This window comes from Lissotriton vulgaris, chromosome 3_1, assembly GCF_964263255.1.
Source record: "Lissotriton vulgaris chromosome 3_1, aLisVul1.2, whole genome shotgun sequence".
Taxonomy (NCBI): Eukaryota; Metazoa; Chordata; class Amphibia; order Caudata; family Salamandridae; genus Lissotriton; species Lissotriton vulgaris.
Genome location: NC_141689.1, coordinates 1,052,145,560 through 1,052,161,080, shown reverse-complemented (window position 1 = coordinate 1,052,161,080; position 15,521 = coordinate 1,052,145,560). Strand labels below are relative to the sequence as shown.

Genomic DNA, 15,521 nt, shown 5'->3' with positions numbered 1-15,521 from the left:
GTGCGGCCCTGCCCTATCTTCCTTACTGCGCTCACGTTCCCATTCATCCTTCTGCCACAGGATCAGGTTGTCCCTCAGTTTGGACGGGGTGTCTGACCCATTCACTGCTATATCTCTTTCTTCACAGAACTCTACCAACTCATCCACACTGTATCTAAACAGACCACAGAAATTAAAAGCAGACTCCATCTTGGCAGGACGCTCAGGGGCACGTGCAACACAGGGGACCTAACAGTCTAATCTGAAGCAAGATTACACAATCTAAAAATGACACTCTTAGGAGAAGAAATAATGGAACTTCAAAAAACAATAATCCCAAAAATGTGATTATCTAAAGTGCAGAGTTCTGTGGTGCAGTCAGCTGCTGCTGTGGTAGAGCGCAAACGCAAGTCCTTTTCCCACCGCTGACCACTAATGTTAGAACTGGCGATTTCCGGTTGGCTAAGGCTTGCGCCCAAGCCAGGCAGAAACCACCATTCTGCGTCAGGGTAAGGAAGTCACCCGCCAAGATAACCACTGCTCACCCTCTTGGTAGCTTGGCACGAGCAGTCAGTCCTATCTCAGAGGCGATGTGTAAAACGTTTTTGGCAAGAAACAAATACCACCACACTGGGGGGAGCAGCCCGCTGCCAACCGGGGCAGCTCTACCCTCCAAAATGCCCCCAACAATGCGGGTGGGGGAGCCTCTCGGGCTCTGAATACAAAATGCCCCCGTCGTTAGAGCCTCGTGGGCTCGAGACAAAGTGTGCCCTGAAGCAAGTTGGAGCCTCTTGGGCTTGAATGAGAAAATGCCCCACACGTTGGAGTCCCGCTCGGGGGACTCGAGATAGACAAATGCTCCCTGGAGCCTCGGGGCTCTACAACAAATGCCCCCACGACAAGGGAGTCCCCCCTTTGGGGACTCGGAAGGATAATGGCCCCTGGAGCCTCTTGCGGCTCTGAAGAAATGCCCCCGTGATCGTTGGAGTCCCGCTCGGGGGACTCAGCAAAACAATGAGGCCGCACTATGACTCGGAGCTCCCGCCCAGCCGGTTTCACTTACCGGCACTTCTGCAGGCGGGGGCTCCTTCTGGCGGTCGCTGTCCTCTTCGCCGGGGGCTGCGGAGCTCTCTCTGGTGGGGGACACGCGCAGGGCTCACAACACCGATGCGGGAGCCCTGCTTCCTCGTCTCCTCCGCCCGCCGACTTCCTACCTGGCCCACAGTACGGACGAGCCTCTAGGCTCTGGGGTGCGCTGCTGAGGGCAGCGCGGTGATTTCCTTCAAAAAGTACACGGTAGGCTCCCGTTCTAGAATGAACTAAGTGGGGTGGCACCCGTGAAATAAATGAATAACTAATTACGGCATTGTCCCTGGCGGGGTGGGCACTCGTCAGGGGTCAAAATAAAGGGGCAGAATACGGGGTAGGCACCCCTTAGAATCAGCAATATTGCGGGGAAAATGCAGGGTGGGCACCTGCTTGGAAATACAGCCAAGGCGGATCCCCACGCCGGGGAATCCCTTGTGGAAGGACGATCACAGCTCCGGGCTGCAGTAAGAAAGCGGAACGCTCCTCCCTAGGATCCCCAGGCAGGCAGGACACAAAGCACCTCTTTTAGGAATCAAAAACAAGGGATCCTTAGGCAATCGAGCTACAGTGCCTCCCAGGCACTGGAGCGCAATGTTTAAAGACAGTCTTGGAGCAAAGTACGGGGGGGGCAAAGGCTGGGCCCAGGGGCCAGCTCACAGGGCCCTCCAGGCAGGGAGGCAGTCCCCAGTGGCGGTTCCTCCTGGCGCCCAGCAGCAGCAGGCCCCCCTCAAGTTCAGGATCAGGGAGAGAACATTTTCATGGGGTCACAGCGCCTTTTATACCCATTTTCCTTTTGTCTGTGTCTGCAGGGTGGGGGAAAACCAGTCGCAGCTGGTTTTGGAGCACTCTGATGTGTTCAGCCCCTCTCACTATTCACTGGCCAGGCTAGGGTCATCAGTCGCACCACAGGGGGCGGAGCCAGCATTGTGTGGGGAAAGCCCAGCCCTATTCAGGTCCCAGGTGCACTCCTCCCTCACATTCATGCAGATCTCTCCACTCACCACCGGGGCAGACCCATCCTGACTCCTGGAGCCAGGCTCACCAGCCAGCTCCAGCCAATCACAAGCCAGACAGGCAATTCACATAAATTACACAGACATGCCAACTTCTAGAAGTGGCACTTCCACACCAGACACAATAACGTCGCACACATCATCGCGCAGCATTTAATCACATGAGTCCGCACATACCAAAAGCGCATCTGCACTTCCCACGCATCAGGAACTACCAGGGACACATACATTCCCCATGTTTTCCTATGGGAGGGCAGGCCAACCTCACAACACGCACGCACTTTACCCTGGGACTCCGTGGTAAAGTGCGAAGAAGCCAAAAATCACTAGCACCAAGTCACATTCAAAAGCAAAAAGTTTAGGGGTAAACCTGCCAGAAGGGCCAAGTCCAACAAACCGGTACTGTCACACGATTTACAAAGGATTTTAACTTTAATACTGTGTATTTATTTTTATTGTTTTTTAGACACCTAAAAGTTTCTGTTGCATCAAATGTCTATTCTTATCACTTAATGTATACAATTTTTGATTATGACACAGAATGAATCTTGAAGAGGAATTAGATCAGTTGAAAGTGCACGTGTCTACTGATAGAGCTACGATTCAGGAGCTAAATCTATTTCTACAGCAGGAAAGAGAAGGTAAGAACTCCTAAGATAATTTTTTACAGGCCATTACTCGCAAATAGCTATAGCACACATCAACTTAATTCTTTTGTAGAACATTTTTTTCTCGCAAAGTCTACAGATTTGTTGCAGAATAATTATTTTTCTAATTTTTCTAATGCTGAAATCAATTTTCACGTTTCCTCTCCTGTAGTTTGGTTCTGGCAGCTTTCTGCCCTCAGATGTTCTCCTTTATTTAAAAGTGTGCCATAAATATTTTGATGAGTTACCAGACTTTTCTGACTAATTCCATATTGAGCTAATGGGAATGGCTGGCTACCCAGTTTCTGTTTAGGTCTGAAATTAAGCACCCTTTAGTTCCTGAAGTGATCTGTTTTTTTACTTCTGGATAGTTTCCATATTCAGCAGACATCACTAGTGATTTAGTAGCTAATGTATGTGCATGCACAGCGAATTTTCGCACTGTACGGGTCATTTACATAGTGGGCGGGATTCGGATAGCCTCCGGACGTTGTGAGCACACGCCCACCGTGACCCGGCTGTCATGACCATGCAAAGAGTTAAGGTAGTTCCTTTAACTTTTATAGGTCCTTAAGTGCAAGTTGACTGGTAGGCAAGATAAGGGACTGGGAACAGTTATGACTGTTTAATGTACAAAATTTCTCTTACCTCCCGCACCTTCCAGACCTTGTGGTTGTACCGGGAGGTTGGAAGGACTGCTTAGCATCTCCTCTATCTTCAGTCATTCTTTTCTTCTGATGGATACTTCTAACCTCAGGTTTCTCACCTTTAAAACATCCAGGGGCACCAGCCTGGCACCACAAGATTTGGTATGCTGGTGGTGTCATGCTGCTCCATTTCGAATCTGTTATGCCTAAGAAGTGACAACTGGGGAAGTATGTAGATGCCACCCAGGCACACATTGTGAGTTCCTTTCTTTGTGCACCTTTGGATGCTGATCTGAGCTTGCTCCTCCTTTACTTGTGAGTTGACAAGCTTTTTATCTTCCCAAATTTTTTTCAGGTGTGCAAAGGAAATGTGACCTCGAAAAAGCACCGGCTTTAAACTTTCTTGAGATTGTCACAAACAAATGCCTGTGACTGATCCCCACAAGGTGGGCCTCTGCTTTTAGTGCTAGGCAACTACTCTAAGTCAAGCGGGAAGTGTGCCCTGATCAACCCAAAGGCAATTGAGGACTGCAAAGCAAAGCTGTACTTTGCAGAGCATTGCCGAAAATTGTGTAAAGCCTCCTCCTGCACGAAGTCAAGGATACAAACCCCTTCCACTTCTCAGAGCTAGTCCCATGACCGATCTTCGTCAGGCTCTAAGTCCTTGGGTAAGTCCAAGCGAAAGAATACACAAAAAGTCCAAGTGGCCCGTCTCCCCTTCTCACCACTCTTATTCTGAGAAGTCGTGAGCATGTCAAAGTGCTCCATGGTATCGTTCCCGGTATCCTAGCTAGGAGCTGATTTCGTAACTCATACCAATGCATCCTGAGTTTCTAGGCACATCAGTGAAGCCGCAACAAATTGAGGCGTTTAAGGAAGCTAAGCTTTGCTTCTTCAGCATTTTACTGGTTCCCTCTGGTTCACCCTAGCATTCCAAGGGTCCGCGAGGCCTCCAACTGAGTTACCTGTCAGGATTCTGCCATCACGTGGCTCTTGCTGTGGGGTTCAACTATTATTCCAGAATATGAGAGGACTCTTTAAACACCCTGCATACCCAGTTCTAAATCCCAGTCCAGGATTCCGCACCATCTTCCTGATGCATCATGCTCCTTGTAGACCTTTCTACCTCCTAATTTTGTCCTGATCATCTCCTGGTAGAGGTACTCTATTCTCTGTCTTGATTCTTGGATCCTCCAGCCTTTCTGACCCTTTTATACCTGTGTTCTGGATTTTTACATGTTTTTGCCTCCGAATCTTACCCTGTTCCTTTTTTTCCTGCTGTCCTGTCTTGTTCCTCCTGGTGTCGCTGGTCTTTCCCTTTTGAAGTCCAAATTCAGCCTTCCTTTTACTGGTGGTTCTCTGATTCTCTTCACCTGGCTCTCTCCCCGCACCTGTGCTCTTCCTCCCAACCTCCTGTTATTTCAGCCCAGTAAGCCCAGAGTGCAGTGGCTCACAACTGACTTGTTTGTTCAGTCTCCTCATACTCTGTCGGCTTGCCTTTAGATTCAGTTTCTATCTCCTAGTTTCTGCGATAGTTATTATCCCTAGGTTTGGCTGCACTCTTCCTGATCTGTCCCTTTATATGTAAACTCCTTGTCTTATGTGCATTCTAGTCCTGAACCATATTTAATTGCATCTCCTGAGCCCAGTTCCTGGGCTCCTTCAATTGCTCCCCTTTGTCAACCTGTGTGCTTTTATTATAATCTTGATTAACATTGCTTCTATTCTGGTCTATTCATGATGTCTTGTATAGCACGCAGCTACCCCGAAAGGCCTCCTGATGCAGAGTCAGATACGCCTGCAAGACCTAGGCGAATCAAACGGAGGTTTAGAATAGATGGTTCTTCAGTAGTTGCCTTAAGGTAATTTCTGGCTGCGGCCGTCTTATTTGGCAGGGAAGGCATTCCACAGCTTAGCAGTCAGAAAGGTAAAGGAGTGGCCGCTACATCTTGCTCTCTTCACTTTGGGGATGGTTTTAAGAGATGAGCTCTCAGAGCAGAGTAATCTCATTGGCACGTATGGGAAAAGCAGTTTTAAGATCAGAGAGGGACATTATCCCTGCAAAGCTCGGTGGGCCATGCATAGGACCTTGACATTGATCCTTTTTTGTATTGGGAGCCAGTGAAGTGCCACCAATGCTGTGGCTGTTGAATGGCGTCTGAGGATCTTGAAGATTGATCATGCTGCGTCCTTTTGATTGACCTGTAGACACTTTAGGAAGCATTTAGGGCTTCCTAGAAACAAGGAGTTGGCCTAACGGCTAGGGTGGCCGACCTTGGAGCTGGGGAACCAGGTTTGAGTCTCTTCAGGGACCCGCAACATCCTGTGATTCTAGACAAATCACGTAATCTCCCTGTGCCTACCAAAAATGAATGTGTCCTCATGTAATGGAACTGGTGATTGTGTAAAGTGCTCTGATACGCAATACCTTCAGGTGAAGATTGCGCTATATTAAACTCTGTAAAAATTTTTTTTTAAAAGGAGTTGTCGTAGTCAAGACAATAGTTGATCAGTCCTTGAATCACTACCCTCTTGGATGAGGGAGATAGCCACTGCATGACTTTCCTTAGTGTGCGTGGTAGTCCAAAGCAAGTTGCAAACAGCTTTTTGGCTTGAAACTCCATAGTGAGTTTGCTGTCCAACTAAAAGCCAAGGATTCTTATGTCGTAGAAAGTACTGGTCGCTCTCCGAGGCATGAAGGCCATAGCATTTCTTTCCAGCAGGATGTATTTTTGCCAACAACCAGCACTTCTGTCTTCCCATTGTTGAATTAGAGGTTGCTTACTGACATCCATTCAGTTACTTCCCTGGGCAGGCTTTTAGGTCACTGGAAGCCTGATGAGATTCCTGAGGCGAGTGCAATAGCCATTTGAGTGTCTTCAGCATTGGAGACGAGATCTTAACTGTGTGTCTGTACTATCCATTGGGAGGGCATATACTTTAAAGAGGGTTGGGCTTAAATAGGAGCCCTGTGGGACTCCACATTCGATGGGATATTTAGCTGAAAGATATGGTTTCCATACTACATAATAATACATACAGAATAGCGTTAAGGGATCACGGGGACTCATGCACCTCCACTTCATCCCGGTCCATCGGGGGAACATAAATATCTCCACAATAACGATTCCAGGTTTCCCAAATCTTCCCCCACTTTGCAGGGCAACCCCATGCAATGTAAACCGACCTCTCCCTAAACATGCACCAGTCCAGGTCCTCCATCCACTTCTCGATGAGGGGCAGTTGGCTAGCTCCCCACATCTGGGCAATATTCTGCTTGGCTACCATACATGCCAGGGTCACCCATTGTCTCCCATACGCACTCAAATCCGTGGGTTCCCAAACATTCAAAATACACCTGCGGGCTCCGGTATCATCTCCACCCCCAGCACATCTCGCATCGTATCGTGTATCTCAACCCAGTATTCTCCACACAATGCCACAAAATATGCATGAAAGTTCCAAGCTCACCGCTCACCCTCCAACACTCCCCACTTTCCGCTCGAGCCATGTGAACCAGCCGGGGCCCCGTAACATACGACCTGTGGAGAATCTTTAGTTGCACTAGCCTGAGTCTCATTTGAATCGCCACCACTTTTGGGGAGGAGACCGCCTCCCTCCAGTCATCGTCATCAAGTTCCAACCCATCGGCGCCCCATTGTGTCTTAATAATTGCCAGCGGGTCCGGCATATTATTAATAAGTTTCTTATATATTAAGGAAATGGTCTTCTCCGGGAGGTGCCCGTCTAACACACAGTCTTCCAGGGGGGATGCGTCTGGGAGCGTAGTGCCTCTGGGGATATGTGTAAGTAAAGCATGCATAATTTAGAGGTAGCAATAATGCTCGCTCTCCCGAAGGCGGTACTTTTCCTGGAGGGAACCAGACATGTGAACTGTGTCCTGTCCGCAAACATCCTTGATCTGCGTGATCCCGATAGGATCCCATTTGTCGAATCCCTTTGATTTCAACAAACATCCCAACCTCTCTGAGTTCCACAATGGGTTGGCAAGTGTGAGTTTCCCCTCCCACTTGAGATGCCGATTAGCTTCATGCCACACCTGCACCGCGTGTGCTGACGGTCCAGTGAGGGTGAATCGATTAGATCTGGCATATAATTCCCTCGGGAGGGCGCCCCCTGGCACCTGCCAGCGATCCATAGCGTACCCAGGGTCCCCAGGGGGCCCATATATGGCGTGGTTCACCGCCGCCAACTGGGAGGCCCAGTAATATTTCCGGAGATCCGGCAAGTCTATCCCACCATCATACCAGAGGAGAGTAAGCTTAGAGAAGCAATGCGGGACTTGCCGTCCCAGAGCAGCTGCCTCTGAAGGGCCTCTATTTCCCTAAAGTAGGATGAGGGCACCGGGTCCATTGCGTTCTGAAGTGCATACAAGAATCGGGGAAGGGCCATCATCTTAAAGAGCACCGCTCTACCCAAGAGGGAGAGCGGGAGTGCCTTCCACCTCATCACATCCTCCTTAAATTGGGTCAGTGGGGGGCCAAATTTTTAGCGTATCTCAACTTCGAATTTAACGCGACATAAATGCAGAGATATCGGAACCCCACTGGTTCGATCTGTATCGGTCAGGTATTCGGGATCACTGGCGGATCTCCTCTTAGGACAAAGAGTACTGATTTCGACCAGTTAATCGCAAAGCCATAATATCTCCTGAATATAGCAAGCACGTCAAGAAAACATATCAACGATCCCCTGGGATTGGTTAGGTAATCAGGATATCATCCACGTATAGTGAGATCTTATCCTCCCATTTCAGTGTCCATGCAGCCCTCTGATCGACCGGTCCCACCTGACCCACGCTGCCAATGGCTTGAGAGCCAGTACAAATAGGAGCAGGGACAAGGGACATCCCTGTCTCGTGCCTCTGCTCAGAGGGAAGTCGGCGGACTTTCGATTATTCACCACTACCCTGCAAAGGGGATCGGCATACAAGAGATGGACCCAGCTAGTGAACTCCGGTCCAAAGCCCATCTTCCCCAGGAATGCGAACAATTAGGGCCACTTCACCCGATCAAAGGCCATGGTGGCATCCAAAGATACCAGCACCGCCGGTTTCTGTATCGTCAGGGCCCTGCCCACTATCCTGTGAGGCTTCGAAGGTTGAGGGTCGTGCTGCGATGTGGCATGAAGCCAGATGAATCGAGGTGGATCAGGGTGGTGATGACTTTAGTTAGCCTTGTAGCCAGTAGCTTCGCCAGAATTTTAGGCTCAGCGTTTAATGAAATACGCCTATAGGAGGAACATAGCGTCCTAGGATTACCTGCTTTATGGATAGCGACAATATTCGCTACCCGCTGGTCATATGGGAGTTGACCTCGCTCTTTACTCTCTACAAACATGGTGCGGAGAAACGGGGGGAAACATTTTTAAAAGTGGCACTGAGCTCCAGCATGATCCTGGCACTGCCCCACCCCAGTCAAGGATGTATTTGAGCCTGCCACTAAATCCTGTAGTGCAGTGTTAAATTGCCATTTCGACCTGACAAAACAAATATTTTGTCAGGCCTAAACCTTCCTTTTTAATACAAACAAGTAACCTCTAAGGTAGACCCTAAAGGCTCATAGGGCAGGGTGCCTTGTATTTAAAAAAAGAAGGGCATGTGGGTTTAAGTTTTACATGTCCTGGTAGTGAAAAATTCCTAAAGTCGGTTTCAACATTGTAAGGCCTGTCTCTCACATTGGGTTACCTTATTCTATATAATAAGTGATAACTTTTGATTAAGAGCAGATAAAAATATGTTGTCAATTGTAATCTAAAATCCTCTTTAATGGAAAAGTCAGATTTTGAGTCACAGTTCTGTAAATGCCATTTTTGGAAGGTGGAATTTAACTTCCCTAACCGTTTGTGTCTTCTGGCAGTATCTTGGGTCACATGATTGTGAATGACTCTACTGTCTGGGTTTGTGTATTCCTTCCAGACAGTGACACAGTATGTTTGGGGCAGAGCTATACCCATCCCCCTTTACATTTCAAAGGGCTTACCTTCAGCACGCACAAAGGAACCTGACAGTAGTCTTTTTGTCATCCCAAGCCTTTTGGAGCCTTGACCGGTGAAGGGAGGAAGCCACCTCCGGGGCTAGTAAATGGTATCACTAGAAAGGCTGACACCAGTATAAATATTGGACCTCCAGAGCCACTCAGTACACACTTGAACCTGTGGACACTACAGAAGGACTCCCTTGTTCCCCAGACGACTGGCCTGCTACTACCAGAGAACAGCCCTGCTGTTTGAGTCCTGCCCTGCTCTCTGAGAAGGAAAACTGGAACTGCTCCCTTCATCCCTGGCTACTTGAGTGACTTCGAGGGTCCGTTGTCTGACCTCCTTTCTGAGCAACAGGGACACAACAAGCTCCAGAGGCCTTCCTGCAACTGCCTAGCTGAACTGCCGCATCGGATCTGCCTGGGCATGCAACTTGCCCTGCTGTCCTTTTCTGGATTGATTTCCTGATCCCCAAGAGGTGCCTCCCCAGGTCCGGGACCCGTGGTTGTAAAGACAGGTGAAATACTCAACCTTTGGGATCAAAGTGACTGTGAACAGGCCCATTCGCGCTATGATACTTCTGCCCATGACAATCCCCAATGTGAAGCTCCTGTGAACCCAACTTCTCACAATACAGCAACCCATTGCGATGGCTGACAACACAAGATCTGCACTTCGCTCTAACGCAACAACAACCTTTGGTGACTGTCAATGCAAAGCTCCAGCAACAACCTTTAACTAAATCAGACCAGCTATTCACGCTACACCCAGGACAGCCCACAACATCTGGCCTGCTCTTTGTGTTACAGCGATGAGCGCCCTTAACACCCTCCCTGCTCCTTGTGGCCTTCTCCACCGCGAACAGAACTCTTCACTCTGGACTTTGAGAATATAACATTTTCAGCTGGACTAACCTGGTTCCTGTGGTGGACCTGAACTTGGGACTTTCCACTGGTCTAGCACAACCAAGTGGCGCTTTGTGCTTTTAGGCGCTATATCTTCCTAAAACTTTGAAATTGCATATCTCTGGTTCTACTGATAGGATATTTGTCATTTTGGTATCATATTTGTAAACATTTGCTCTATTTTTTCTAAATTGGTCTGGAATTTTCTTGTATTTTCACTTTTTTACAGTTTTTCTGCTGCATAAATACTTTACACTTTGTCTCTGACATTACAGCTGGAAGGTCTGCTCTCAGAGCCAGCTTTGCCTCCTGAACCCGCTTCAGCCTTTCTACTCCTGCAAGGTAGTATCAAACTCAATTTGGCCCTCTTAAGGCATCGCTGGGGGTCCCTCCTTCAAGCACTGTAAAGCCCTTCTCCCCAATAGCAAACACCCTGCTCCTTTCGATATCATTGGAAGGGATCTATTTATTTATTTATTTAGTGTCTCTTATATAGCGCGCAGCTACCCCAACGGGATGTCCCGGCGCTCCAAAGGGTGGGATAGCTCTTTCTTCATGAGTATTAGCAGAACAGTTATGTTTTTAATGCCTTACGAAAGGGGAGTTCTTCCTGGATTGAGCCAATGGCCTGCAGAAGTTTATTCCAGTGGGATGCGGCGCATGTTTGAAAAGTTTTTCCTCCTGATCGCATCTTTTTAAATCTCGGGGTAATAAGGAGGTTTTTAGAACTGGATCGCATGGATCTGATGTTTTTATAGGGGGGTAAACAGTAGGAAAGATAAGCAGAGCCCTTCCCCTTGATTGCCCTATGAGCCAGTGTAATGGCTTTGAATTCCACCCTTTTCTGTATCGGTAACCAGCGAAGTGAGCGGCGATGTGGGGAGATGTGTTCTCTAAGGAAAATCCCACACACTAGTCGGACTGCCGCGTTCTGTACTGTTTGAAGCCGATGGCAAAGGCCTGCGGCAAGTCCAATATACAGACAGTTGGCATAGTCCAAGTGTGATGTAATCATGGCTTGGACAATAGTTTTCCTTGTATTACTGGGTAGGAAATGAATACGTTTTTTGACCATCCTTATTTTAGAGAAACAGGCGGCAGAGACCGTTTGAACTTGCAGGCAGCGCTTAGGCCAGCAGGGTGTAACTAAGATCTCAGTCCCAAGTTTCTCCAATCCACTTTAATTTGCCCTTTTGGCACACTGTCCCTTTGTGAGAGGCAGGATTAGTCATTTTCTCAATGAGTGGCAAGCAATAAGGTCCGACAGGTGTGTCCTGCAGATAGTCTGAAGGGGCTGTGCCCTGCAATTCCTTACCATCCCGCTTCCTATGCCACCTGCATCAGAGCAGCTTTAGGAGAACTATTTTTTCATTTTGATGTAGGAAGCCCATTCTCTTTCTGAGAAGAGAGCCAAGAAAAGGTCCTGGCCTCGTAAATTGGCACTAGGTTTCACTCACGCTATTACCTAGTGCCTAGGAATGGCGGCCTTCTCTGCCCTATTTTAGATTCTCAACCTCTTTCCTTTTTTTCTATGGAAGGGAATGTTAAAGATGCTCACACTGGCCCATGTTCTTTCTGAACCTGGGTCCTCGAGACTCCATGTTCCTTTCCTTCAGGTCCACAGATGCTACCTGTGGTTCAGGGTAGGCCATGAGCATTTTCAGTTTTGTTGTGCTCCCATTTGACCTCACCAGTGACTCTCTGGTGTTCACAAAGGTGATGGCAGAGGTTGCAGTGTAGCTTTGGGTGTCCAGCGTATGTTTTTCGCTACCTCAACACTGGCAGCTGAAGGTGTACTTGCCACAGAATATGTAGACCACCTCCAGACTACGGCGAACCTCCTTTGATCTTTGGGTTCACAATCAATATGCTAAAGTCACACCTGACTCCTCTGCAGGGGTCACTTACATTAGAGTTATCCAGGATATGGTGTGTTTTCGAGCCTTCCCTCCGGACCGATGAATCCAGCCCATTTAGACTATAATTTCAGTCTCAGTGAACATGGCTCTGAGGCTTCTATGACTAATGGCCTCCTGCATCCTGCACGTTGTTCAGGAAAGATGCAGTGGGATCTGAAATCTCAGTGGGCACAGCACAAAGAGACCTGTTGGACTCTATTCAGTTTTCCAAAGGGATTGGAAAAGATCTGCTGTGGTGGCTCCTCAGCTGCAATTGGAGCAGCAACAGACTCCTCTCCAGTTCCTACCCAGACCTGAAGGAGGTGACAGACATATCCCTGCTGGGTTGGGGAGGTTATCTGGGAAAAGTGGAGATCAGGGGACTCTGATCTTCAGCAGAGGCCCACATTCACATTAACCTACTGGAGTTGCAGGCCATTCACTTGGTGTTTAAATGCTTCCTGCAGGGGAGAATTGTTCAGGCACTCACAGACGGCACCACCGCCAGGTGGTAGTGCAACCGCCAGGGCGAGGTGGGATCTTGTACTCTGTGTCTAGAGGCTCTGCACCTCTGCCCTGGCTGGATTGTCGGGCATCTTCCTGATTGTATACCTCTGCAGGATTTTTAAAAACCAGGGCAGACAAACTCAGCCAGCAATGCATATAGGATCACCCGGAGGAGGCACGGGACATTTTCCACCAGACAGGATAGCATTGGCTCAATATCTTTGCCACTGTCGACCGCCCAGTGTCAACACCTTTTGCACGTTGGAGTTTTTAAGAGCGCTCTGTCTTGGAGATGCATTGAGCTTAGAGTGGAGCTCAGGACTCCTTTATGTTTTCCCGCTGTTACCTTTCCTACCCCATAGTTCTGAAGATCATCAACAACTAACAAGCCTACGTCATCCACGGACCTCTGGATTGGGCCATGAGAGTGTGGTACCCAGAACTTCTTGGCATGAGCATCTGGTCACCGATCCGCTGCTGTTTCTGAAGGGTCTACGGTTGCAGCTGTGTGCACGATCTTGCACCTTGGCATGCGCAATCTACAGCTCTATGTGTGGAGATTGAGCGGCGGCAGTAGGGGATGTCATCCTGATGGCCAGACACCCTTCTATAAAATCTATTTATGCAAAACAGTGGGACAAGTTTGTGGGTTGAACACCTGTAACACAAACCCGTTGCCTGCCATCCTATCCAATGTTGTATTGCTCATTCTGTCTTTGGCCCAGCAAGAAATTGCAGCGGACACCTTTAAACTTTACTTGTCACCCCTTTCGGCCTTTTCGCGTTTGCATGGCAAACCGTCCTTTTTCCAATAATCTTTTGTGATTTGTTTTCTCAAAGGTTTGATCCACACTTTCCATCTTAACTCAGTCTTCATTTTTCTTATGAGTTCTGCTTTTGAACTCAGCACAGCTTTCTCCAAGTCTGCTGACCTTGAAGACTCGGTTTCTTGCTCCATGAGGGATCTCCAAGCTGTGTCAGCCCAGCCACCCTATGCCGCTTTCTTTCTTGACCAGCTGGTGCTGAGGACCAGAGCGGCTTTTCTCTTGAAAGTTGTGACTTCATTCCATCTTGGGTAGTCCATCACTCTTTTGACATTCTTTGCCCCACATCTTCCCTCGAAAGAGGAAAGGGTCCATAGTTTAGACCACAAAAGAGGGCTTAGTTTTTACATCGATCTTACCAAAGACGATTGGGTGAACTATCACCTCTTTGTGGATTTCTGTGGGCAAAAGAGGTGTAGTTCAGTCTGTTTGTTGGCACAAATTTAACCTTTTGTATCTTGGTTTTTGTTGGATGCAATAGTACCATCAGCGACGGCTGGCATCCACTGAGAGAGAGAGAGAGGGGTTGGGCAAATACGTGAGTGTGCGCTCGGGCAAATAAAAAAAAAAGAAAGACACTTACCGGATCCTGATGGACAACGTCCTCCTTACTCAGACCTCTTCTGCTGGGACTTCAGTGCATGCACCAGTAAACTCCCTCAAGATTTAATCCTTCCCTGCCCACATGCTGTTAATCAGCATGAGAACAGTGCCCTGATTGGTGGGAGCGGCCTCTCTCTGTGCTCCCGAGGGCACTGGAGGCCTGCACTTGCTCTCAACCTACCTGTCTTAAGACAGCTGGGTTGAGAGGTTTGAAGCTCGCCTGTCTGGTTGGCCGTTGCAAGATGGCTGGCCAAAAAGACATGCACACTTTGAGCGAGTGTAAAGGCAGTCCTCTGCCCACCAATCCTCCCTACACTCAGCAAGCTCCGCTCCATCCTGACGCTAGGTTCAGGACTGGACAACGAAAAATAAAATGGTAATGAATTATCATTTTATTTTTCATCTCTGGGGCTTTGGGACTCAGTTAAGTGGGGTGACACTTCTCCACTCTAATGGAGGAGCCGTGTTGGTTTTAAGTTACTATACCCTGAAGACGTTTTCAAAAGACAAGGATGACTAAACAGAAATAAAAAGAATAAAGAATTTAAAGGAAAAAAGAAAAGTGCTGGCACATCAGCCCTAGCAATAAAGTGTCATTCTTTTTAGGCATATGTGCCTATATGATCAAGCAAAATGCTGTCACTCACAGTACAAGAGAGCCAATGGATGAAGCGGGATGGAGATGCCCTATCACTGCGTTTAGTGGAAGAGAAAAGTTAAAGACAGTTGAACAGAACAATGGATGAAGAGAGTGGATCTCTCTGCATTTATAGATGCATATATCTATGCATGTCTTATTTATTAGGTTTTTTTTATTACATCAGCCCGACGAGGCAGTCTCTGGACCAGACTTACCATCTTTACTGGAAAATATTAAAGGAATTACCTTTTCTGTCGCAGTCTTTTAAAGAAAGCTTTAAATTATGCCCTGTAAATGTACTTGGTCTGCAGAAACTCACAGAAGCTTCTCTCGCTCATTGCAGTTCATTGTCCTTTTTAAAAAAAAATTGTATTGTGCACCTTGGGGGATTTTTCCCACCGCTACTGATATCTACTAAACCTTCCCCAGAATTATTTTTTTCCACTTTACTTTACTAACAAATGCTGTTTTCTTTACATGTTTGTGCACAGTACCCAAAGAGTTGAAACAGAAAATGTTTTATTCGAATTTTTAAGCCACATTTAAATAGAACACAAACATACCTGTGAAGTATCTTCATACTTTTTGTTGTGAATGTTTTGAATCAATTGAACGATGCTGTGCGGCAAGACTGCGTCGGGAAAGTACCTGGGGGAAAAACAGATTAATATCAAGGTATACCTACGGAACCCCCCAGTGCCTTGTGTGTGTTTGTTCTCCTTTTCCAGCGTTCTCATCTTTTGAAAAGCGCCTAATTTATTTCAGATAC

General features: G+C 47.7%; 1 protein-coding gene across 1 annotated transcript in view; it reads left to right on the top strand.

Annotated features, from left to right (window-relative positions):
- Positions 1-15,521, top strand: part of CNTLN (centlein) — a 1,560,264-nt gene that overhangs the window by 906,424 nt on the left and 638,319 nt on the right. The window contains exon 14 of the mRNA XM_086961469.1: positions 2,622-2,722. Within this exon, the coding sequence (XP_086817595.1) occupies positions 2,622-2,722 (101 nt within the window). The remainder of the gene's footprint in view (positions 1-2,621; positions 2,723-15,521) is intronic.